The sequence below is a fragment of the Drosophila hydei genome, unplaced genomic scaffold (assembly GCF_003285905.1).
Source record: "Drosophila hydei strain 15085-1641.00,03,60 unplaced genomic scaffold, DhydRS2 tig00000060-arrow-pilon, whole genome shotgun sequence".
Classification (NCBI taxonomy): domain Eukaryota; kingdom Metazoa; phylum Arthropoda; class Insecta; order Diptera; family Drosophilidae; genus Drosophila; species Drosophila hydei.
In genome coordinates, this window is record NW_022045656.1 from 2,437,346 (window position 1) to 2,462,927 (window position 25,582).

A 25,582-nucleotide genomic window follows, 5' to 3' on the forward strand; every position below is an offset into this window, starting at 1 on the left:
GATCTGCCCCACAGAATTAGATAAATATGTAAAGTAGGTAAATTGATCTTATTGGAACCCAAGCCATCCGGTTATGCAATATTATTTTTAAAAAATTGGTTTATTATCGAGTATAAGACAAATTGCAAATAAAAACAGAAAAATTAAAAGAAAAAATAAAAAAAAATAATTTGTGCATATAAGACCCTATCCAAACAACATACCCCATGCACTATGACATTCCAGGGTATCTGGAGGCAAGCGTATAGAATAGCTGCTATCAGCATCAGCTTCAGGCTTTGCTGTTTCAGTTTCAGGCCTCTGCGAGTCTGGTCACAATCGATGGGCATATATTGTGCCAGCTCTTCCTCTTCTCGCTTTTTTGTTGTTTTTATTTTTTGGGCCATGGCCCGCAACCAAATAAACAGTCATAACTGTAAAGTGGGCGACAGCGACGACAAAACAGAGCTTCGGCCATATGTGTAGACTGGATTTGCATATTTTTACATGAAATACACACACAGCGAGAGAGAAGATACACACAGTAAAGGCAACCAGGCAAATTTATTTACCCATACACACACCGAGACACACTCATGCGTGTGTGGGGGCGTGCCACATACGCTCGCACAAACACACACACACACACCAGCAACTTACGTGACCTGCAAATTAAATTTTCTCTTTCATTTCGGATATATGAGAAAATTGTCACACACACTCTCTGCCATGCCCCCTCTCTCCCCTCCCGCGTAATTTGTTGAAAACATGTGAAAAACAATATACAACAAACTAGCACACACAGAAAAGCAGACAACAACATTTGTCGTAGAATCAGCGCCAAAAGTCGATTCACAAAAAATGTTCATGCCGGAGAATCGTTAACACGTTAAGATTCCCTCGCTATAAGGCGATTAGTTGAATTTATTGTGGAATCAATTGATGAATGGTGCGTTGCCCCAACATCGTGTGATGCATATAAAACTAACTGAGATAACTCCAGAAGCCGTTGTGTCACGCAATCACCATCGGCTAAGGGCGAAGGGGAAAGTTCGAACTGGCTAAACTACTTTAAGCTACAGAACGTCGACAATTGGCAATGAAGAACTGCAACAAGTTGAAGAACTTGTTGGCGACATTCAACTAATTGCTTAATTACTAATTAACTGGCCAATATTTGTTGAAGAGTTTATAGCAATAAAATGCATATTGATTAGATAATAATTGATAAAGGTATTTGCATAGAGTTCATTTATTATTCGCATTTAATCGTCTTGAATTCCTGAAGAAGAATCGTCGAAGGCGCTTTACTATATATGCTCGAAGCATATTCAAATAATATATATATATATATATATATATAATGGCATAGCTTCAACTGAATACTTAATGCCAGATTCCTCGTGTTGCCTTTGCAATAAAATTAATTTGTATTTTTTTACTATTAAGTAAATGTTTTAGAAATATTTTTTAAGTTGAAAAACTTAAATAATTACATGCATAAATATTTTCAAAAATGTTTAGTTTCAACTTAAAATGATAATTGTATTCGGAAATGAAAACTGCCTTTCCGAAAGAACTCATAAAAACTTGGAAATACCATGAAAATCTTTTCTCCACATGTAGAAAACTATTTGGGAAACTTTGCTGAATAAGTAGGTATTTATAGACGTTCCAAGACGAGCCAAACATGTTACATACACATACATGATTTGATATATTTATGGACAGCGCAGATTAAAGATTCGCAGCGAGTGAGAATTGACATGAATAAGCTGTTCGTGGGAAGTGTCTAGCACATATGATTATATATTAGATTAAAGATTTGAGCAAGAGCATCTGAAGTCTTTTTAATCTAATTGGTTTCTTTTGTTCAGCTTGCCTCATGCCACACGCTGCTGCATGACTTACAGGTATTTTTATGTAACTTTGGAACGCTGGCAGCAGCTATGCAAGTGCAACAATAGCTCAAAAAAAACTTGACACCAGCTGTAGGCGAGGGAGAACTTTAAAAAATTCTATAAAAACAACAAGAAAAACTAGAAGCAAGCAGCAAGCAGCAGCAGCGAGGAAATGTCCATGCAACCAGTTGGTCACAAAGTGCGTCACAGTCACAAAAGTTGTCACGTTGTTGCAACGCGTCAGCGTCAGTCGGTTACGTTAACGTTATGTTGACTTTATGTTACGTAGCGCCGTCTCGCTCTCTCTGTTTGTGTGTGTGTGGATGAGTGCATGACGAGGGTAGTCGAAGAAAGCCCACACAAAAGCACATTGAAATTCATATAACGTATCGGGCCAGGGAGCCTACAACTACAGTTGAAGCCAATGGCCAACAACAACAACAACAATAGTAAAACAACATACATGAAAACAATATCAATTAAAATATGTACAAGTTTTATTAGCTAAGGAATTGGACAAAGTGGAGAAGCGAACAATTGGAGAATCGGACAGCCAACGAGCGGAAACTGTATGTCTGCAACGGCGACACTTGATTAATTTTTTATAAGCGCGAAAAAAAAAAACAATGAAAACTTGACCATCAAATTTTGACGTAGGCAACAGATTGAAGCCAAAGAAGAAATAATGCAGTGTCGAGAGAAATAAAGTCAGAAAGAGTTACTAAGGCAGATCTTGCATTGTGAATCAGAAGATTCAAGAAAACATCATTCACAATTAGCCCACAACTTTAAGGCCCAAGCTACAGCTAAATAGATCAATCGATCACAGCAATTTTACGTGCATTAGTCATATCTATAGAGACTTCTTTGGCTGACAAGCGGCCCTTCTTCAACAGTCAGCAGCGGCGGTAAAAGCAAATAAGCCTCAGAACTGTTAGTCAATTTTGTTAATCGAAGTCATTTGCCATAAATATTACTTAAACAAGGTGTGTCACGGATACCCGACCCAAGCCCAGCGAAAAGATACAGTCAGGCTGTTAAAGACAGTCACAGATACCGATAACGATACGGACGGACTTGGCAGGGGTCTGATGAGCAGCTGTGTTTTTATGACCGCTTGCTGAGACGCCGATAATAAACTACAATAGCCGATGAGTGAATGAATGAATGAATGCATGACTGGCTGAATGAATGAATGACTGAGTGTGTGAGTGACTAAGTGAATGAATTGCACGAGCCTCTCGCACTGGGCCCAACGGAAGCCGTGAACCCCTTCGGTCGGCGGGTGGTTCAGGGTCCAGGTGTATATGGGGTGGATCAATCATTTATGCATTGGCCTTTTGCGCTTTTAATGGGAAATGGGAAATTTGCTGGCGCTCTACGTGTTTGAAAATCGAAAAGAGGTGCGAGCGGGGAATAGTCACAGAGGGGGTCATGGGCATGGCAAGCCGTTGGCTTCAGTGCATGTCGTACGTGGTCAAGCGACGTTTCAGGCTAATAGAAAAGCGACAGAAACAAAAACAAAATAAATAAATAAAACAGGTGAGTACTAAAGAGAGAAAGAAAAAAACTAGAAAAAAAGTAGAATAATAATAATCATAGTAAAAAGTGCGACGCGCGGTACGTGCGCATTTGGCGTGTAAACAAAATCATGATACAGAAATAATAACAAGCACAGAAACCAATAAGCAAACGGGAATAGGAAAAGTTGACAACAAATGAAATGAACGACAAATGCATGCCCTGTACAAATTGAAATTTATCAAATTTTATTTCTGGAAATTAGACACAAATCCGATGACATATTGAGATGGATAGATGAATGTAGAGAGTGTATAAAGTGGGTCTTAGTCACTAATGAGTCAAAAACTTAGAATATTAGAGAGTAAGGGAAAGAAAACGAAGGTATGGGTAAATCTATGTCAGAAAAATTAAAAAGAAAAACAAATAAAAGTAACTAAAAATGCATAGATTAATAATAACTCAATAAAGAAAAAAATATATATGCATAATTATAATAAAGTATTATCCAAGACTGGCATGCTTCACTGTAGCAAATATTTTGATAAATATCTAATAGATATTGCCTAAATAGCAATATTCATTAATTGGCAGTAAACATCATTTAAATATTAAATAAGTCTAGAAGCGAATATACCCCACGCTAGATGCCGAACACAGAGCATAAAACCAATTGTGAAAGTGTAAACGTAGCCCGCCATAAATGTTTTGGCTTAATTTAGTTAAGATGGCGTGACAGAAGCTCTGGCCGTGGATAGAGTGTGTGTGTGAAAGTTATTTGAACAATGCGATATGTTTATTATTTTATTGGATTATAATTATGAATGGACAATAAGAACACAACAATTAAATGAGACCCACTCTGTGCCTGTGTGTCACTTAACTCAATTACTTGTGCAAATAGCTATCAGCGGGCCAGTGCGGGTGCGGGTGCGCGTGTCTCATATGTTTTAATCAACCGGCGCGGAGGCAGGACGGAAGGAGTGAAGGCCGGACTGGCACTGGCATAGCAGTTGGCCACACAAACAAATCAAATTGGTTTATCTGGCAGCAGAGGCTGCATTGGCCCAATGGCTATTGACAGCCATAATTCTTGGCATCGGCGACGACAGGCAGCAACTAATAAAGGCAGACCAATAACCAATAAGGGCTGCAGCCAGCCACCCACCCACATACACACACACACACACAGGCAACAGCCGCCCACTCGACTGAGCCGCAAACAAACCTATAAAAATGACAAGCAACTGCAACAAACGAGCGCATCTATCTAACTCTAACCAGATGCAGAGGCAACAGCTCGATCCAGGCAAATCCGATAGGCGACACATTGTCCTTGCCAAGCACGAGGCAAAGGGAAGCAGGGAAGTCGGCAGGATTGTGTGTTAGCCTGCGTTAGCCTGTTCGCCTGCCAAGTCGAGTCAAGTCAAACGCCAGGCGAGCGACCAGGCGCAACAAATTGTGAGAAATGCGCAAAAAACGAAAACGCAGCAGCAGCAGCAGCAGCAGTAGCAGCAGCAGCAGCCGCAAGGAGCTGCATGCAACTGGGTGGCAAGGCAAGTGGCGGGGCCAAATTGACAGGATATGGCCATGATATGGCTTGCTTGCCACACACAACAACAGGTTTTACCCACAAAATTTATGGCTTCTACAAACGAGTGGGAAATCGGGCGCAAGAGGAGGCGCCTCTGAAGGAGTGGAGGTATTGAATAGAATTTTACGTGTTAGCTGCGCCGCAGGGACAACAAAACATAACTCAATCATATAATGGTCGCATTGCTTCTCTCCCTGTCTGTGTGCGTGTGTGTTGCATGCCACATAAAAAATGTTCACTGCTGCATTGAATGAGATGTTTCAAAACTCAATTGAGAAACTTGAATATGCACTCACTGGCAAGCTGCTGCTCCTACGACTGTTATAGCAGCTCCTCGCTACTGCTGCCGCCTTTCTATGTGCTTCTCAAGCATGACAAATGATAATGGCTGCCATCTGGCGGTTGTGTGTGTTGCATGTATCTGTGTTTGCAGTTGTCCTTGAGAACTATCAATAAAATTGCATGCAAATTTTTACAAAACTTTAAGACCTGAAATTGAGTGTTTGCTAAGGACACATATCCTTGACAAGAGCAAAAATAAATATCATTATTGATGTCTTTAAATAAGCCTGTTAAGCTTGTTATATGGCATTGAGGAAGTCTGATCTAGCTGCTTTTGAACTAATTTTCTTATGAAATTAAAATTGTATTTAAGTCCCAAGACTTTGTTTTCAATTTCTAATGCAATGATAATTAATGAAGAAGGGCTTTCTATGATTTTGACTCAATAAATTTATATAAAAACAAAACACTTCTCAATTGCTTTTCACGCACTTAGCTACGTCAGAGCCGAAGTGTGATGGGTAAATGCTTTGCCCCAATCTCAAATCGCATTCCTTTGCATATGCTTATTTATGACTGAATGGAGTCGAGCGCCCTCCACGCATTTCCGTTTGCCATCTCAAACTTAAGTATCATATCATATATGGTGTATATGTATTTGTATGTACAACTGGGAAACACATGCGTTCCAGATACGCCCTCGCACTTGCCCGCCTCTCCTTGTGCGTGCCTCCATCTGGCAGTGGCCTAGCCCAGGCCCAACACCTCTTGGAAATTTATAGACTGCAAAATTTTAATAAAAAAGAGAGCATAGACACGCGAGCTGAAGGAGGAGCGCATGTGTGTGCGTCGGCGTTCGTTTTTCTACTCTCTTTGTTGTTTGTATTATTGGTTTAATAAAAAAGCAAAAAGGACGCCGGCCACAATGACTGGCAAGTGAAGAGATGGTTAAATTAATTGAAATCAACATTGATTAATGTGAGATACGAGAAAAATGAACCGGGGACTGCGAAAGACAAAAGCAAATGCAAAGAACGAGAAGCCTTCGTACGATATATTTGCTATATTGCAGCACTGTGTGGCAGCTGCAACACCAATTTGAGTAGGAAGCGTGTCGTGACACGAAAAGTCGTGTCTTAAAGCGCCATATATAATGTGGGATTAGAAAGACAATCGAAAGTATTTTAGAAAAATATTGAAATTATTAATTTATTATTTCTGTTCTCAATAAACGATTTTTCATTTTAATATATAAAATATATATATTTTAATTAATTAATTAAATTAATTTTTAATGCAGTCTTTCCAAAGAACTATGCACATAAGAGTTGTAATTGCTTAGATTTTGTATATAATTCTTTTTATATAATTCTATCTTTTTAGACTTCTAAATGAAAGCCTCCACAAGTCGTCACTTTTACTTGGAGTTGCTTTGGCTATGTCGTGAGTGGTTTCTTTTTCGTGCTCGAATCCTCGTCGATGGCTCTGACACGCTGTAATCTCTTAGCTGCAATGGGAGCCCAGTAAATGAATTGACCGCAAAACAGCGAGCACGCAATGTGCATGGCGCTGGCACTTGAACCGAGGGGCGCTTTGCCTCGTCTCTAGCCCTGAAAGCGTTGCTCAACCTGCCACAAGTTTAGTTGTACTTGCACTTTAATTAGACCACAGAACGTAAATTGCAATATCGCCCCAGCTCGAACCCCTAAACCTGCGCAGGCCCCAGCCTGCCAAAACAGTTCGAATGTTTATGGGAAAGTGATGAGATACGCCCACTCGCCATGGCTATGGCTATGGCAGCAGCGATGGCAGACAAGGGGGCGGGGCTTGTCCTGTGGGCTTTAACAGCCGCGGGACTCTAAGCAACAAGTCATCATGGCCCACAGCTGGGCTGGTGGAGCCGGGCAGCAACTTGTGTAAATGGAAAATGCGGCAAAATGTAGAAAATGGGAAAATGCGAAAATGTGAAATGGAAAATGGAAAATGGCGTGCATTAAAAAGTCAGCAGCAATCCAAGGTTTCTCACTGGCACCATAGAGTTCATATTAAAGACAACGGAACAAAACAAAATAAATAAATTGATTAACTGCGTATTTGTGCGCGCATTTTGCAATAAACAAATAAATCATTATTTATGCACAATCGCATTGAGTTGCCTTTAAAACAAAAACGAGCCACAACGTTTGCGTTCAATGACTTGCACGATGGTTAAATAAATACACACACTGAAATTACAGACACACAGCAGACCTCAATACCAATCTCCAACCTCCACATCCGCCCCTTCTGCTGGCGCCTGTGAAATGCACCATATGGCTGCAGTGGAAATCAAGTTGAACTGCCAGCGGCCCGGCCTGGCCAGGCCCGACCCGGATTCCAGTCCAATTATATGCAAATTCAACAACTGACAAGAAATCGGAGTCGACACTGGACAAGCATCGAGCGACATACACATCTCAGACATCTAGCATCGACCATCTAGCATCGGGCATCGAGCATCGAGCATCGATGCTTGGGGTAAAAGGTTTCGTTTTAACTTATGACATTAAAACCATTTGCTGGCAACAGGCGCATTAAACCACCGTCACCCGATATGGTCATTGATATATATTGTGCGTTGTGTTTATAGCCAACGAGAACTGAGTATTGAGACCAAGAGACCAAGAGACCTGAGACCTGGATAACTGGCGCTGTGTATATCTCTGGGGATTCAACTGAGGACTTGAGACCACGAGTTGCGTCAACTCGCATATGCGACACAATTTATTTAATAATTCAATTGAATTTGCCCATATATTCCAGCTAGTTTATGCTTTGAAATGCTAATGCTCACCAAAAGGGGCCAAGACTGTATTGGCCTTGCACTCACACAGACACAACTAAGAAATTGCAAACAGACAGCACGAACTGCAGCACTTCCTAAGTGTAAGACATGAGAGTTCAAGTTTGGCCTTCAAATTGCCATGTTAAGCCTTAAAAGGATAAACATGTTTTCAAGTATAGTCTATTAATGCCAATGACGACCTTTACTTGTATGCATATCATAAGATCAGACTGTGGATTGCATAAACAGCAGGCGGAATATATCTTTATATCTAATTTCTGCAGCTCCTAATTCTAATTATTTGGTGCTTCCTCTTTATCTGACTTTCTATCTCTCACTAATGATCTCTATATGATACACATATATTCTTTTCGCTTGGTTATTAATATTTCAGAATTACATCAGCTCTTTTCATAGATCTTATATCATATAAGAATTTGATATACTTCCAAGAATTCGATGCTCTCTCAAGCTGAATATATATAAAGAATTAATATTAATACAAAATTAATATAATTCTTTATCACTTTCCCTTGTTCTGTGATTATTCATGATCTATTTAAAAAAAAAATAAATATATATATAATCCTATCATATATGTTAAGCCTCTTTCTATATAAGGCTATTCCATTTCAATATCGACTTATAATATTAATATTAATAATCACGAATGTATTTCCTTACGCAAATATTTCATTATTCCTTTCATTTTCACTTTTCTTTTACTTTTACTTCCTAACTCATCTATCTATGCACATTCTCTGCCCACGCTTTGGCGGAATCTTTAAGATACTTCGCCTGAACGTAGCTTCGATGGTTACATAAAACCAAACAAGAAACCTGCTGCGTGCTTGGTCAAGCCGAGTAATAGACCGGGATTAGGCTTAGGCGCCAGCCGACTGAGCAGATCTCAAAGCTTAGATAACTAAATGCGGGGCAATAAACCCGTTTGTGAGCAACAGCGACAGCAGCAGGTATGACTACTGTTTTGACTAAATGCCCCGGACGAGATGATGCTGCATAGCTTATTAATGACGACTGAGTGTATCACAGTGGGTATTCGTAGGGTATTTGGGTTTTCGCGTTAAAACCCACAAAATGCGGCATTTCATGAGTGGTCAAATACGTGTGCACTTTGAACCGTAACCAGAAAACGGCACCGACGCAAAAAGTGATTCAGAGGCGTTGCGCTGGCGCAGATGATGAAAAGCAAAAACAGGTAAGCCGCAAATTGGCAAAGAGCGAGGCTGAGCCGGACTTGGCGGTACCCTGTTATAGGCGGCTTATGTATAGAATAATAAATAATGAATAATCATATAGAATTATAATTAATACATAATTTTATATTATGATTTAATTGCTTATATTGCTTTAAAATTTATCATTATTATATATTATATATATATATATATATATATATATATTATTTATTATATTCCTATTTTTGAGATATCTTCAGTATTTATGTTCTCTCTGAACTAAAGATTTTTGTCTGTTGTTTGGCTAAGTTATCTTTTACGTGGTTATCACATTAAGATTTGCTGACTTTGGAAGATATTAGATTGTGAATTTTCCCTTTAGCCTTTTTTACAGGGTATGGCAAAACATTTCCGGCTTACCAGTTCAAGATACATGAACTAAGATGACAAACAAATAAAACAGCTCACGGCTTATTGGCTTGACGCAGTCACTACACTTCCCTACAGGGTATTGTGGTCAATGACCAATACTGACATACCCTAAAATTTCGTACAGGGTGTCAACATCTCAGACAACATCTAAAGGAGACGCAAACATCAGAAAACTAATGTTTACAGGGTATTTCAAGACATAGAAGCAGTCAAGACACAGACGCACGCACACGCATCGCTTATATACCCCATACAGTTGCCCCTGCACAGGGTATTGCACAAAGTTGATGTCTTGCCTGCCTGCCACTCAACGTTTTTGCAAAACAGAGAGCCGACTACACACACCTACGTGTCGCTGTGTTGCTGTTTTGGTTGGCGCGCACCTTCTTTGGCAGACAGCTGCCACATGCAACACACAAAGCGAAGGTTGAGGCAGAGATTGTGAGTGCGAGTCTGAGGATGAGGCTGCCGGCCAACATGCCGCATAATTGATGGCAAAGCCAAGCGACACTTAAAAGGAAACTTGCTGGATGCACAACTGGACCCAAAAAGGCGTTGTCGTTAATGTCGTTGTTGCGGCAAGAATTCAGCGGCATTTCATTGGAAAAGGCCAGCGATTGAAGGCAGTTGAACCAACTGCTGGTGCTGCTGCCACTGCTGCTGTTGCTGCTGCTGGGACTGTTGCATGTGCCTCATTAAAATCAAGTTCGAAACATTTTTTAGGGGCCGCCTTTTTGGCAAATGTCATATATATATTTTATTGGGCAGACCCCCGCGGCAAGCGTGAATCCCGTTAGCTCGCGTGCCGCTCCAAAAATATATCGTACATGAATTGTTGTTTATGCCACAATCAGAGACAAACGAAATGTGATAATTAATACAAAAAAACAAACACAGAAAACAAAGAGAAAAAATTATACCAAAAGCGCACAAACAGAAGCAGCTGAGACGGAGGCTGAGGCCATTAAACTGGGTCAAATTCAATTGCTGTACATTTTTTGTTTATAAATTCTTTATGCAGCACAAAGAACAACAACATAAACAACAACAACAACTACTACAACAGCTATAAACATAACATGAGGAGCACGCTTTTCACATTACGCAGGGAAATATGGAGTCTAAAACCAAATTTGTTGTGCTTTATTGTTATATCTATTTACAAACGATATATATATGTATATATTTATTTATATTTTACTTAGATTTATTGTACACTTATGCCACACACACACACACGCACACACCCAAGACACCATTAGATGGGAGTGTAAAAAGTGCCAAACTAAAATCTGCATAGTTCGCTTTTATGCATCTTTTTTTTGCTGCTAATGGAGGGTCGAGTCTTGCTAGCTCTCTCTCACTCACTTGCTATCTCTCTCTCTCTCTCTTTCTCTGTAACTGCATCTGTCGTTTTGGTCGCCTTTTCAGCAGATAAAGCTGAAAACTTTTAGCCCACAATAACAATAACGATTTTGCAATTTCGATAATGCATTTTTTTTTATATCTGTGTCTAAAAGATATTCGTTTAGCTAAGGAGCTTAGAACTTAGAGTGAGTGTGTGTGTGTGTGTATGCGTGTGTGGTTGCATGTTAAGAAATTTGACTGCTCTGCTTGCATTTTAAAGCTTTTTATTATGAGTTATAGCAACGTAACTAGAATTTATTGCATTTATTTTCCTTGTCAATTGGAAACAATGAAAATGTAAATAGAAAATATTGATTAAATTATTGGCAAATTTAACTAATATAAAATATATTTTTTGTATCATATCTTTACAAATGATATTTTTGTGTAAACTATCTTACTTTAGAGTGCGATAGATTTGTTGCTTGCCGAGCTCTTAGCTTGTCTATGCGAATTAGCATTGAAAGTAGAAGTGCGATTCAGCCCTGAACCCATTTCGAAGAGTATTTCTGGGTAAATAGAATGTAGAGTAAAACTTTTTAACAAATTATATCCAACTTACAAATTTGTTTAAGCAAAAGGTCTGAAGTAATGTCTATTTGAAAAATGAAAAACAAAATGTTTTTTTATTCATGCTAAGAAGCTGTAACAATAAAATACAATATTGGAATTACAGATTGCCTTTTATAATTCAATTGTTTATATAAGTTAAATGTGAGAGTCTGAGATATATATTTATTTATATAGCAAGTAGTTGAGCGTGGGTCTTGGTCCTCTCGACTCGAGCACTCTTTTCTATTTTTAGCTAAACATCTTGTTATAAAAGTAGAATAAGTTGTCTGCATTATTCGCCGTGATAGACTAGACAATCTCAAGTGTCGCGACTGCTAAGCCGTTTCAACTTAACCTAATTCTTATCGGAGCATCCTTCTTTGCAATTCTCATAATCGTTTATTTAGCGCAAATATTGTTTAGTCCAAACAGGCCAAAAGTCAATTAACTGTCAAATACTTCAGGTTTTTCTTAAAGTCAATCTTTTCATTTCTACGAATCGAACCGAATCGATGTCAGCTCTTAAATCGTTCCGCACTTTGCCTTTTGAGCCCAACAGCATTTAGATCGACAATTTGCGAGTTATTGTAGGATGCGCTCAGATCGATGTAACCGCATACCTTGCCTGGGCGGACGGGGTGTGGCATAGTGCTTTGTCGCCCACAATTTGCCAAGCACCTAGGCGCACACCCAAAGTCCATGTGTGTGAGCCTTGTCTGCATGAATCATTGTCATTGCTAACCGAAATTGTGCACATGACCGATGGACACTGAATGTGAGTGTGGATGGAGTTGAGATTGCAACGAGCTTATGGCCCGAGAAGGGGTTTGAGCAGGCCAATGTGCACACACACACGCACACACACTAGTGACTGTCAAAATTTGTATGCACAACAAATTTCTCATATTTAAGTACGCAGTCATAATGATGCGAAGCGGATACGCAAAATGCATAAATGCAACAGCAGCAGCGGCAGCAGCAGCGACAGCAACTGCAAACTGAAGTTAAAACTGTGGATACATCAATCATACGCCACGTGGACTGCCTGGCGATGATGTTGCTGCCACTGATGATAATGCAGCTGTGTGCCTTTCTCTCTCTATCTCCCTATCTCGATGTGCCTGTGTGCGGCTGGCTACCCTAATGCTATTAAAAATCAATCAATGGCACATAAAACAAATGAAAAATGCATCGGCAGCCCGCTCGTTCGCTTGCGCCGCCCTCTCGTTGCTTATCAAATTTTGTGCGTTTTATTTATTGCGCTTATCAGCTTCTAATTAAGTTCATTTTTATATTATAAGCGCATGTATATGCATGTGTCATGCTTATGTATTTAGTAAACACTTCCTATTTACTGTGCACAGCACGTTTTTCTTATATTTCGTTTGTTTTCTTTGTACGGCATATAATTTTCCCTTTTGATACTCGTTCACGACATGAACAGAGTATATTGGCTTTTGTGCAATGTTCTATGCGTATGAACGCAAAACATAATAATATATAAATCGTAATATAAAAACAAGTTTCAGAGCCAAAGAGCTCAAATTATGCAATTGGAATAATATTTTCTATATAGATCGACCTAAAATGATACATACGAGGCATCACAAATCGTCGTATCTTCCTCAGTTTTTATTTTATTAGCATATCTCTGTTGATCTGATCATTGAAAAGATATATAAATAAAATGATTCGCCCATTGGGGTGTGACGAATGCATTGATTTCTGCATTTGAGCCCTGAGCGAGTATTTTCCAGTCGTTGGCGCCGTCTTTACTTCTTTTTTATATGGAATTTCATTCTGTTTTTAATATTATTTTCAGCATGCATTTTTGCGCTTCGCTTTATTTCGCTGAATGCCATTCCCAATGCAAATTGGGCATTATTTGTTCCTGTGCGACTGTGTTGAACATTTTTACGCTGCCTTGCATTTCAATGCAAACAGCAACAACAACAACAACAACATCAACAACAACACACACCCACAAAGCCAAAAAGGCAGCCGAGTTTTCAATGGTCGCGTGTAGTTTTCTACGTGACACAATTAAAGAACTAAATAGGAAAAGAAAACAGAAAAAAATCGGAAATAGAAAAGCGCCTCGCATATTGTATTGAAAGCGAAATTCCATAAAGCAGCTCAGCCTGCAGACGACACGCATGGGCGAAAGGGGGCGCCACACACACAAGTCCTGTTTATGCGCTGTGCTTAAAAAACCGTCTGCCATTTTAACTAGTTTATGGCAGCAAAAAACGCTTAAAAGCCTGCAATTAGTTTGCGAATTACGAGGAAGTAAATGCAGCAAAGGTAGCGAAATAACTAAAGGAAATGGGAAAGGGAAAATGAGTACGCTAATAAATATAGTAATATATATAATATATAATAATATATATAATTTTGATTTTGCACACATTGTATAACATTCTCACACTACTTTATCTAAAAGCTCTATAGACACTTTCCCCCGACTTCTTTATTCTGTGAAATATTTTTAGTTTTATTATTTATTTTTTTATTTAGTATTTTTTATTTTTTTTTTCATATTTTTATTTTTATATTTTTTATTTAGTATTATTATTTTATTATTTATTTTATTATTTATTGTATTCTCATATTAACTAAATCGTGTTAAAAATAAGATTTTCTTTTTATTTAAAGTCATTTCAAGTTTTACCTAAAATCAACAATAATTAAACATTTATATGAGTTAATGGAATAACTCTAAATAGCTGCATTTTAGTTGCATTTTATTTTTTTACCAAATGTTCAAAAGGTTCAGAGCCCGAAAATATCTTGAAACAAACAACTTCATCAACTGTTGAGTGTTTAAATCTAATTTTATGGCTGATTCGTAATAATCAAGAGCCCGCATCCGTAATACAAGTTTATTATGGTATATAATCTTACATTTATTATTGATATTTATTATGGCATGACTTTAACTTTGTACAAAAGCAGTAAAGAGAAGTATAATTCATTCAATATTGCTTAACATGTGTGTGTATATAAGCCGATGGCTAAATCAGTTTTGACTTTTTTCAAATGATTGTCTCGGACATCAAAATGAACATTCATCTGTCTGCCGCGGAGTTGCGTCTCACTGTGCCCAAATATTGTGCTCATATATGGATTTGAATACGAATATATGTATATGTATATATATATATATAGTTATATTGGACACAGCTGATGCATGGCATCTTTAATTAGTTGATCGGTTAATGGCTTCCTGGTAGTCCGATTCTCGGCCACTGTTTACGCTTCTTTTATGGCACACTTAAAGCATTTTCAGCATTTCCAACATTTCATTTAAGCAGAAACAAGAAATAAAAACAAATTGAAATAAAAAACAATCATAATTATTTAAGCCCCGCTTAATAGGCTTACGACAATTGTCTTTCTTTTTTTGAGCCGCAGTTGAATGCACTAAGCGAACAATCGCTGAAGAACCCCCAGATCATATAATTATTTTATGGTCAGCTCCATAAAACGATAAACAAAAGGAAAGAAAGAGGAGAGGCGCAGCGGGAGAGAGCGTATGACAGAGAGAGAGGGAGTGGTATCAATTAAGTAAGGGGTAGAGCTTGCAACAGATTAAATGTGAGGCAATTAATTAAGTGACGACGATTGAAAGTCGCGTCGAGTTAAGTTCAGCTGAGATACAAATAAGTCAGGCTGATTCACAGTTTCTGTCTGTCATGATATACACATATTTTTGCTTAATACTTTTAAATCCCGTTGGTGTTTTAATGCAATTATAAATTACAATAAAATATTTCCGTTCAATTTACATTATTCAATTGCTCACAATTTATCAACTGATGCTGTGTGGGCCCTCAACACTTGTTTAAGTCGAGTTCAAATAAAAAATTCTGGAAGATTTTTTACGATAAACGCAATAACTGGAAAGTGTTTAACGTGTGGGTAAAACCCAATTCTCATTCATAAGACTTCCAAAAACATGACTAACCGTGGTGAAATTAATATTGAGACAAAAAAATTAAATATTCATTTTTATAAGATTTTTTTTGGAATTTCATCTTGCACGAGAAAGGGAAGAAGAAGAACCATTACTCTGTTATAATCGAAATTAGAAATGTATAAGTATTGATTTTTACATTACAAATAGGAACTTGATTTCAAGCCTGTTTTAAATAAAGCTCTTTTCATGCAATAATTAACGTATCCAATTAATTAATGAACAGCTGAACTGATCTACTGAGAATTGTTCAATTTATTAACTGAAAACGATGCTATAAACCTAGGCCCAAAACAGTTTATAACGAAACCAATTGCAATTGCAGGCAGAGCTTTATGCATTATTAACCATTATGAATGTGCAGGCAGAATAACGGGTAGACAAATACGAATTCCCAACACACTGCGTGTGCACACAAATAGTAGAACATGAAATGCGTGCGCCGGAGGTCAGCAACGGCAGCAGCAGCAGCAACAACAACAAACACAACAAACTCAGCAGACGACAACAACAACAAGCGACAATAACTATAACAACTGAAAACAAAAACAACACATGCAGCGCACAGTAGCATGCACACACACACACACACACACACATACATATATATATATATATATTTATATATATATATATACATTTATTTATATGTCTGAATGTGTATTCAGATCTGGGGCTATGCATTTTCCAAGTGAACCAACATCAAGATAAGGCTGCCCGACTCTCTGCAGATGGGCTGCCCAGCAGTGCAGTTCACTGCGCGAAAAAATGAAATCTTAGTTAGTTAAATTGATTATAAAGAATCAAAGCAGTTAACATAATTTACTGAACCGATTTCACATATTTGGACTAAGACACAAAACTATCGAGCGAGCTCATTGTAACTCTATTAATTTCTCCTAGATCTGATATTGCATTGAAGAATTTTTATAAAATATAAAATACAAAAAATTCTTTTTTATAAATAGTAAAACTGAAAAACTAACTAAAACTTAAATATTTATTATTTATTTTTTTTACCCAAACTCTCAAACTATAAAACACAAATCTGAATTTAAATACGAAATTTGAAGCGAATTACAAAAATGTCAAAATATTTACCTTAAATATATTTAATTTACTCAGTCATTCTATTTGTTTAGTGCAATAAATAAAGGCGTTATATCCGAATGGAAGTCTTTCCTTATTTTATAACTCATTTTCTTGTTAAATAATTATTTAATTAAAGTGAACATAACTTTACAATTCACATTGTATTTCAAAACTTCAAAAGATTAAGTACAAAATGTTAAATGTAACTCTTATCGCTCACATATGAATAAGAAACTATAGTTTTTCTTCCAGTGTCTGACCCCAAAATCCCAAAACGAACTTCACACACACTGCGTTGCCCTGCATACATAATTTCATACAGTATATATAACAACATGTAAATATATATTAATAAATATATATATATATATATATATATATATTAATCTGAATATGAATATATGTATATGCACGATATGTTAGCTGTTGCTGAGCGCACAATGCAGGCTTTTTGTTTTGGCTGCTGTCCAGCGTTTAATGCATATTGTCTGCCCGCTAGGATATATAACCATTCATATTCACATTCATATTCACATTCGACTCGTTATTCATACTAAACATAGTTGCCACACCCCTTGCGCCTGCTTACTTGGCGCTCCTTTGGCCAGGCGCTCATTAAGGGCCGACGTCTGTTTTTTTTAAATCAAAATATGCGCAATGTATTCGAGGCAAAAGGAACCCAGGCGACAGGGCAAAGTCTTAAGGACATTGAAACCCCCTAACCCCGTTCCGATCCGGCCAAGCCGAACCGATGAGTCAGATACAGGGCTCCAGACACGCGACGTGGCAAGTGGCACTGAGTACGCCCACTACTAACACAACCCTGCAACATGTCCACTGGATTGGCATGCAGAGCATAAAAGTATATATAGGAGACATATAAAAGACAAAATTTTTACATTTATTAAAGGCCCTCGAAACCAAGTACAGAGTGAGAAAATTATAATTGAGCGAACCATTCAACGTCATCGTCATCGTCGTCGCCGTAGACGTCGAGCAGCTGAAATAAAAACTACTTGCAACACCGAGAGCAGCCCTCCAATCGAGCCCGCATATTGTTTATTTAGTAAGGATATCGAGACCCGAGGCACTGGCACATATCATACATACACATATAGAGGCCAATGAACATATGAGTGTGTTTACATGTGTCTGTGTGTGTGGGTGTGTACATAAGAGGGCGGTTACTTTAAATAACTGAGGAGGAACTGGGGGGACTCTTGTTCGCTATTAGAAATTCCGAAAATTAAATAAATAGATTTCGCAGAATTTGATATTTATCGATAATTCGAATCAACTGTGGAACATAAAATTTATAAAACAAATAAATATAAATAATAAACAAATAAATATTTTCTATAACTTTATTATTTCTACTAATATTATTATATTAATATAATTTTAGTGCTATTATTACTAGAATTATCGTTCAAATTTTTTGTCTTTGTTACTATCATTGCTATTATATTTTTAATAATAAAAACAAATAAAATAAAAATAAAACATAAATAAAATCAAAATAAAAAATAAATAAAATAAAAATAAATAATTTAATTTTATATTCGATTTATATGTTAATTTTTTATTTAATTTTAGAAATCTGATTTTTTGAAGCATATTTTATAAAATTAATAATCTAAATAAATATTTACTTAAGGTCTTAAAATATTATTCGTGTCAGAAACAAAAATTGACAAAATAAAAAAATATATAAAAAAGTTTGCAAAGAAAATTAATTTTGGAATCTTTTAAAACTTAAAATTTAATAAAAATTAACAAAAATTTGTATCTCAATTGTGTAAATAAATTTAAGAAATTTTGGAAATCATGCATAAAAAATTAACAACAATCAAAATTGTACAGTCTAAATCTCAAATTATTAAAAAAAAATTTACTTCAAGATTTGATTAATTGATGTCAATGAATTTGCGTAACACAGTTGTGCAGAGTTATGATTATTAATTGAACCGCCCTCGGTGCTTATATGCATGTGTGTGCATGCATTTATATAGCAACGATATGTATGTGCCATATGACGGACGGACAGACGCACGGACGCCGTGGCAGTGGCAGTTACGGCGACAACGTCGCCTGGGCTGTTGCTGCGCCGCCAGCAAGGCATCGGGCGGTTGTTGAACGCATAGCACACACACGCACACACCACAAACACACACACATGCAGTCAGTCTATTCACATACACACCACGCATATCGCGTGGTGACGAGACGCGAATGGAAGTCGAAGTCGAAGACCAAGACAAAATGATAGGGGAGTAGTTGTAGTTGTTGGTGCCGGAGCAGAAGAAAAAGGGAGGGAGGCGAAGGAGCGGCAGCTGCTGCTGGTGTTGGAGTTGAGAGAATGAAAAACTGGGGGCAAAGGCGATTGCGGCCGCATGCCCAAACGGAAGTTGCCCGGAAAATGTACATAGAAAGTGAAGTAAAATAAAGTTCTGTTATCTACACACACCCACATACATATAAAATGCGTTGAGTTGTTGTTTCTGCTGCTACTGAGTTGTTTATAAAGTTGTTGACACTGTCGCGAAAACTGTTGCAATTTGCTTGCAAGCCAACTTTTCCAAATTCTAATTGGCAAAACTACAGCGAAGAAAATGTCTTTCACAGACACTCAATTGTTGTTGCTGCTGCTGTTGTTGTTGTTGTTGCAACTGTTTGTTGTCTGTTGTCTTTGTGTTTGTTTGTAATTGCATTGTGTGTTGCGGCTGTATTCGTTGGCTTCCTAATGAATTCGAGGAATTAGATTGGCAGTCAGCAGGTGACTCATTGAGGGTTGAACAAATATTGCCATGCATTAATAACACGACATAAGCAGAAAGCAAAACCCTGAAATGCAAGGAAAAGAAAGGAAATATCCGCACTGTAGCTTATTAAGCTGCTTACTAAAAGTCAATGAGCGCTTAATTATTTAAAGCCGATAAGAGTAATCATGAATGACATTCCTCTATAACTTTATGCTGGCCTTACAGATGGATGATTTACATACATAGAGATCACTGGAAAACTCATTAACACAATTTTGTGAGCGCTCAAGAAGACAAACAAATTCTATTGAATTATATCAATCATACCTTTTCCTTAGACTTGGCTGGAATTAGGTTGGGAAAGTACTATTTCAAGTATACTACTACTTACCATCATATCCTCAGAGACGCTGCTTCTTTCGTTGCTCCGCAGCTGCTGCAGCTCCCCTTGCTCTTCATACTTATGATTATTATTATTATTGTTGTTGTTGTTGTTCTGTTGATGGTTGTGGCTGTAATGCATCTGCAGCTGATGAATATTGGCTTCTGCAGCTTGCAACAACAAATTGACAGCAACAACAATGAGCAACGACAGGCATCCACATGTGTAACTCATTTTTGTGCTCCTCTAAATGCAAACAGAGAAACGCTGGCAGGTTGTAAGCAACAACTTTCCTTACATATGCTAATATGTAAGTATTTGTAACTTGAAGTCGGCAACACTTGGAATAGTATTTGTATGTTATATCTTGAAGTCGGCAACACTCTCAAAACACTTGCCCTTTTTTTATATTGCTACTCCACTTTTCGCTGCCGTTGCTGCAGTCCCTGCGAGCTGCATAGAACTTTTTGTGCTAGCAATAACAAATTAGATTTGTACCGTTACTGCTTGAACTTTTCACTTTTACTTTAAATGCTACTTCGTGTAGTTGTTGTCGTTGTTCCTATGTTGCTGTGGTTGCTCTTAATATACACATGCGCAGTACCGAACAGCCGGCAGCAGCAGCTGAAGCAGCGAGGCCGCGGGTGTGTAGTTCTTTTACCGTTCCTTTTTTTCGTTTTTTTTTGTTTGTGTTTTTGTTGCGGCAACTACTTCGGTCTCCGGCTTTGGCTTTGCTCTCTTTTTTCACTAATGATGTCACAACAGACGTTTTCGTAATAAATTTAATTTAAATTTCGAAATTTCGAAATACACACGACACCGACTCCAACACCGACACACGATTAAACGCACATTAGCTGATGTTTGGCTATTGCTTTTGTTTGCTTTTGTAGATGCAACGACACAATTAATTAGCACGCGATACGTATACAAAGGAGTTGATTCTGCTGCTGCAGCATTTGTTGCAGTAATCCCACGCACGCACACACACGCACACACAAACAACGATACGTTCAACGCTCTGCTTTGTTGTTGTTTGCTTTTGTGTACGCACCTTCTTACAACAACAAAAAACAACACACGCAACTTGCCTTGCTTGTAGAAGGCGTCTTCTTTATTTCATTTTTACAATATATATACATAAATACAAGCTCATATATTTAAATAATCCTTATTTTTTTCGTATAAAACAACACAGAAAATCTCGTTAGACCGCCTTATCTGCCTTGCGCTGTCTCTCGCTGCCGGCCCGATACTGAGAGTGACAGAGAAACGAACGCGAAACAAACCGTGTTTTCGACTGACTCTTGCTTCAGTTCAGCAGAGAGAGAGAGAGCGAATAACAAAAGAGCGCGAAGCGTGATCGCTAACAACGATCACTGCACCAGAGAGTCCATATTAACTCATAAGTGCACAGCTGTATACGACCGAGTGTGTTTGCCCGTCTGTGCTACTATGGTGCTGATTTGTGTTTTTTTTTAGGATTCTTCGCCATTTACAATGCCATTGCTTCATCTGAAGACAAACAGTGTTGCCGTGTGTTGCGAAGTTGGCTTTAACGTAGGAGGGTCGTTCACGCATTGCTTGGCTTATACTTAATGGAGGCAAAGATCAACATTATTTATGTAAGTAATTGATATTATTAAGGAATATTTTAAATAAAAAATGTGTTTATTAAAATTAGATTATTAGAACATATAACTGAATATCGAATGGCTTTTCACTTATAGAACTAAGATTACATTCACTTTTACAATAAAGATATTTTTTAAAGAACTTGCATATGTATATAGTTGATCTGTGTTACTCACACACTGTCGATAGCTGTGATCCACATTCATTTAAATTTAATTTATTGTCATTTAATCATGTTCAATGATCGATGCTACCAGCGCAAGCCTATAATCGTAGACCTAGAGCTCGGTCTCCACACAGAATTTATAAATATGTATCATTGCTCCAATGAGACGAGTCAGTCTTAAGGTCTTGTGGGATCAATCGTCAATTGAAATTTCACTACTCCACCATTGCCACACTGTGCTTGGTCAGTGCACGTAACGACCCATAAAAATAAAAACAAAATATGACAGTAAGAAATTCCAAAAAACATGTTTTCAACACCTTATCAATATGATAACAAAGTATTACTCAATATCTGTGGAGTAACTTCCGATCAATTTATATTGATTGCGTATACGCCCTGTTGTCACGGTCAAGATCGGATGCCTTGACTTATCGGTACATCCGCTGTACATACATGATGTATACTTTTTATATATTTTGAAATGATAGTGTGCATAAGAAGAGAGAGTGCATTTGGATGAGGACTAAGGTTTGTAATCGACGATGTCAATGCCCAGTGAGTCAGGCATTATCTGCTCATTGTTTTTCTTTTATATAAGCATATTTATACATGTATTTTTTATATATTGCGTTCTCACAGTAATTGCAGTTGATAAATACGTTATATCTTGAAGCTAGTTCGTGACATAAATCAATTATGGTCCGGAGCATGTGCCTAGCTGAGCGACATCTACACTACATATAAGTAAAGTCGCGGGCGCCGACGTTGTCTGGCCGATATGGATGTCTAATGAGCTGCTGTTCCTGTCACCGCTTCCTATTGTGCAATTTTATTTATATTTTTATTCATTTTTCATGATGACTCAATTTAAATAATTTTACATGCGCCCGCTTTCATAAATGGACATGCGATTTGCATGTCCTGCTTTATATACACATATAGATATCTCTACTCATATTGCTAAAGGTGTGCGATATCGATCACGTTCCCTTTCCACAGACGACACAGTGACCAAAGCGTGACAGGAAATAAGAAACTATTTGAAATGAAATGCGTTACAGCTATTGCCATTAACCTTAGGCGTCTCTATTGTCTTGGACTTTTAGATACCCCATAGTCAGGTGAAGTTGGTGTAGATTTTTGGTCCCTAAGCGATCAAATACACTTTAAGTTATCTTAGCCTCAATTAAAAGAGTATACCAATTCACAATGTAAATGTGATAAAATATTTAGAATATATATATATATATATATATATATATATATATATATATATATATGTATATTAGATTAGATTATTTTATATAATATATGAAAATAATTTATTTTCATATTTATTATTTAAAAAAAATAAATCAAAATAAAAATATAAAAAAAAATATATAAAAAATATTTAACATTAAAATTATAATAATATATAATAGAAAATAAATGTGCTTTTTTAAGACATTTATTATGGACTTAGGTTAATTTTTTATATTATGACGATCTCTGAATCGCCTCCAAAGATTTTAATTTTAGAATATTTATAAATTAGCAATAATTTCTTCAAATATATTTACATATAAAAACCACCTTATGCTGCGGAAAATTGTGGTTTTATGGATGAGAAATCGAAAATAAATCTATATACATATTTAAATATAAATATAAATCATATATAAATCATTACTTCATAAATTATTAATAAGAAAAAGAGAAAGTATTGCAAAGTGGATGAAAAATAGTCTCAACTATAATATATAAAAATAAATAAAATATTTAAATATGCATAAAATAAGCTATAATATTTTTTGCATATGTTCTTAATAGTTTTTGAGCTTTTGAAGCGAACACAAACCAATGCAACATTTTCATGAGTATATAGATATGGAAACGTCTATAGATAGATAGACACCTGTGATAAAAGCCACTTATTGGGCACACTAACACATGCGAAACACATGAATTTGGCAACACTGAGTAATCAAGTCTATGAGCCAAACGAGCTGCAAGTAAAAGTTTGTTTTTGTGGCAACAGGAAATGCCATCCGAATTGTAATCAGCGGCCTTCACATGGCCTCCAAACGGTCATCTATCTGTGCAATTAATAATAATATGGAATTATAAATAAGCAAATTTTGCTGTCATAACAATTGCGATATGCTGCGTGTTCCCCTTGGACCACGCAGCCGTGCAATGCACCCAAGTCCGGGTCCATCATGTGGCCGGCGCGTCCACCTTGACGATTTAAATGGAGAACGTTCCATTAATCAGATTCGATGTTGGCGTTTTAGCCTCATTATCAACAAAAGTGTCACCAGGCAGTGAAAATTTATTGAATTTCATTAATTAAACAAAAAAAACAAAGTGAAAATATCAGACTGCATGAGAGATTTCACATTCAAATATCAAGAAAAAACTCAAATTTGTACTTCTATAATTTAAATTGTTCACGTTTTTGGATTTTAGCCAACCGGTTTACGACGTCACCGGACACACTACGTACAACAATTGACATAAAAGATAAAAACAAAAGAGACAAATATTATAAATAAAGACAGAGCATTGAATGCCCTACCTAAACAGATATTATGATGTAAAAAGATTTTGAATAAGTAAGCTTTTCTGAACAAGCACTTGACTGATTATATAATAATTATCTTTTTATGATATAGTAGCCTATAATACCTGAAAGTTGGTTACTTACATAAGTTTGACCAGCGAGTATTCGATACTATATAATGCAGATCAGGCGTATATATATATGTACATACAGCTAACAGTCATAAATGTTCTTTCAATGTGCCAATGTGTTCTCTCAGTTAGGGTAACACAACAAAGAAACGGTACACACAAAAGACTTGTGTGTAGCCGGAGATAATAAGGAATTTGAAATGCTCTTTAAAATATATTATAAAAAAGAGATTTACGGCGCAATTTATCAGATAATCAGGCATATTTAAGGCTTATTAAAATTGTTTAAGCAACACGTTGCATGACTATAAAATCAACTCTAGATATTTCACATTGTTCCATATCGTTCCATGTTTCGCTTTAGTTTCAGTTGTTTGTCATTTGGTGAATACGTTGGCTAAGTTGATCGACTAACTTGAAATTAACGTATGCCATGGTTGGGTGAGTGCTTCCCCTCGACGTATTGTCAATTTCCCATGACGCATCCCAATATTTGGACAGCAGAGCTGACGCACAACCGACATCAACTTATATTTCTTTGATTATCTCTGGGTTAATGCTGTTAGTAATATTACGCAGAATAAAAAACTGACATGGAATCATTCGCATGAGCTGGCCCACAGCACAAAGAGCTATTGGCTCTTACCATATAATTTATATATACATATATCTAAGTATGTATCCGTTGCGATACATGGAACAAAATGAAGACGTATTACAAGACGTATACAATAGCAGCTGATGTCGAAGGCATAGCACTTAAAAGCTCTAATATTTATCCAAGTTTTACATAATTTTATTAACTTGATGTTATTATTTTTAAAGTAAGAAGAATCTTAACATATATACATTTGTTATCGTAGCAATGTATTTCATATACTTTGTTTTGATGCATTTATTATTTATTATATTATTTGATTTTTAAATAAAATATATGATTTCAAATCACAGTTCGAATTCCCACTTTACGGTATTAATTAATTTGAATGAAAACCAATTAAAACAATGCTGAAATTAATGAAGAGAAAACAAATATTGATAATTATAATAACAATGACAATAATATTAGCAAAAACAATAATGTTATAGCACTGTTAAACATAGTAATGAAAATAAAAATTATGAAAACTTTCTACTTTTATCTGTGGTTGAGTTAAGCGGAAATGCTTTACTCATGATGTCAGCTGGTCAGTTCGTCA

The 25,582-nt window shown here is 36.7% G+C and overlaps 1 protein-coding gene across 1 annotated transcript in view; it reads right to left on the minus strand.

Annotated features, from left to right (window-relative positions):
• LOC111592154 (matrix metalloproteinase-2) overlaps positions 1-20,885 on the minus strand; it is a 93,904-nt gene extending 73,019 nt beyond the window's left edge. Inside the window, exon 1 of the mRNA XM_023304202.2 lies at positions 19,913-20,885. Coding sequence (XP_023159970.2) covers positions 19,913-20,137 — 225 coding nt within the window. The 5' untranslated portion in view covers positions 20,138-20,885. The remainder of the gene's footprint in view (positions 1-19,912) is intronic.
• Between the last annotated feature and the right edge of the window lie 4,697 nt (positions 20,886-25,582).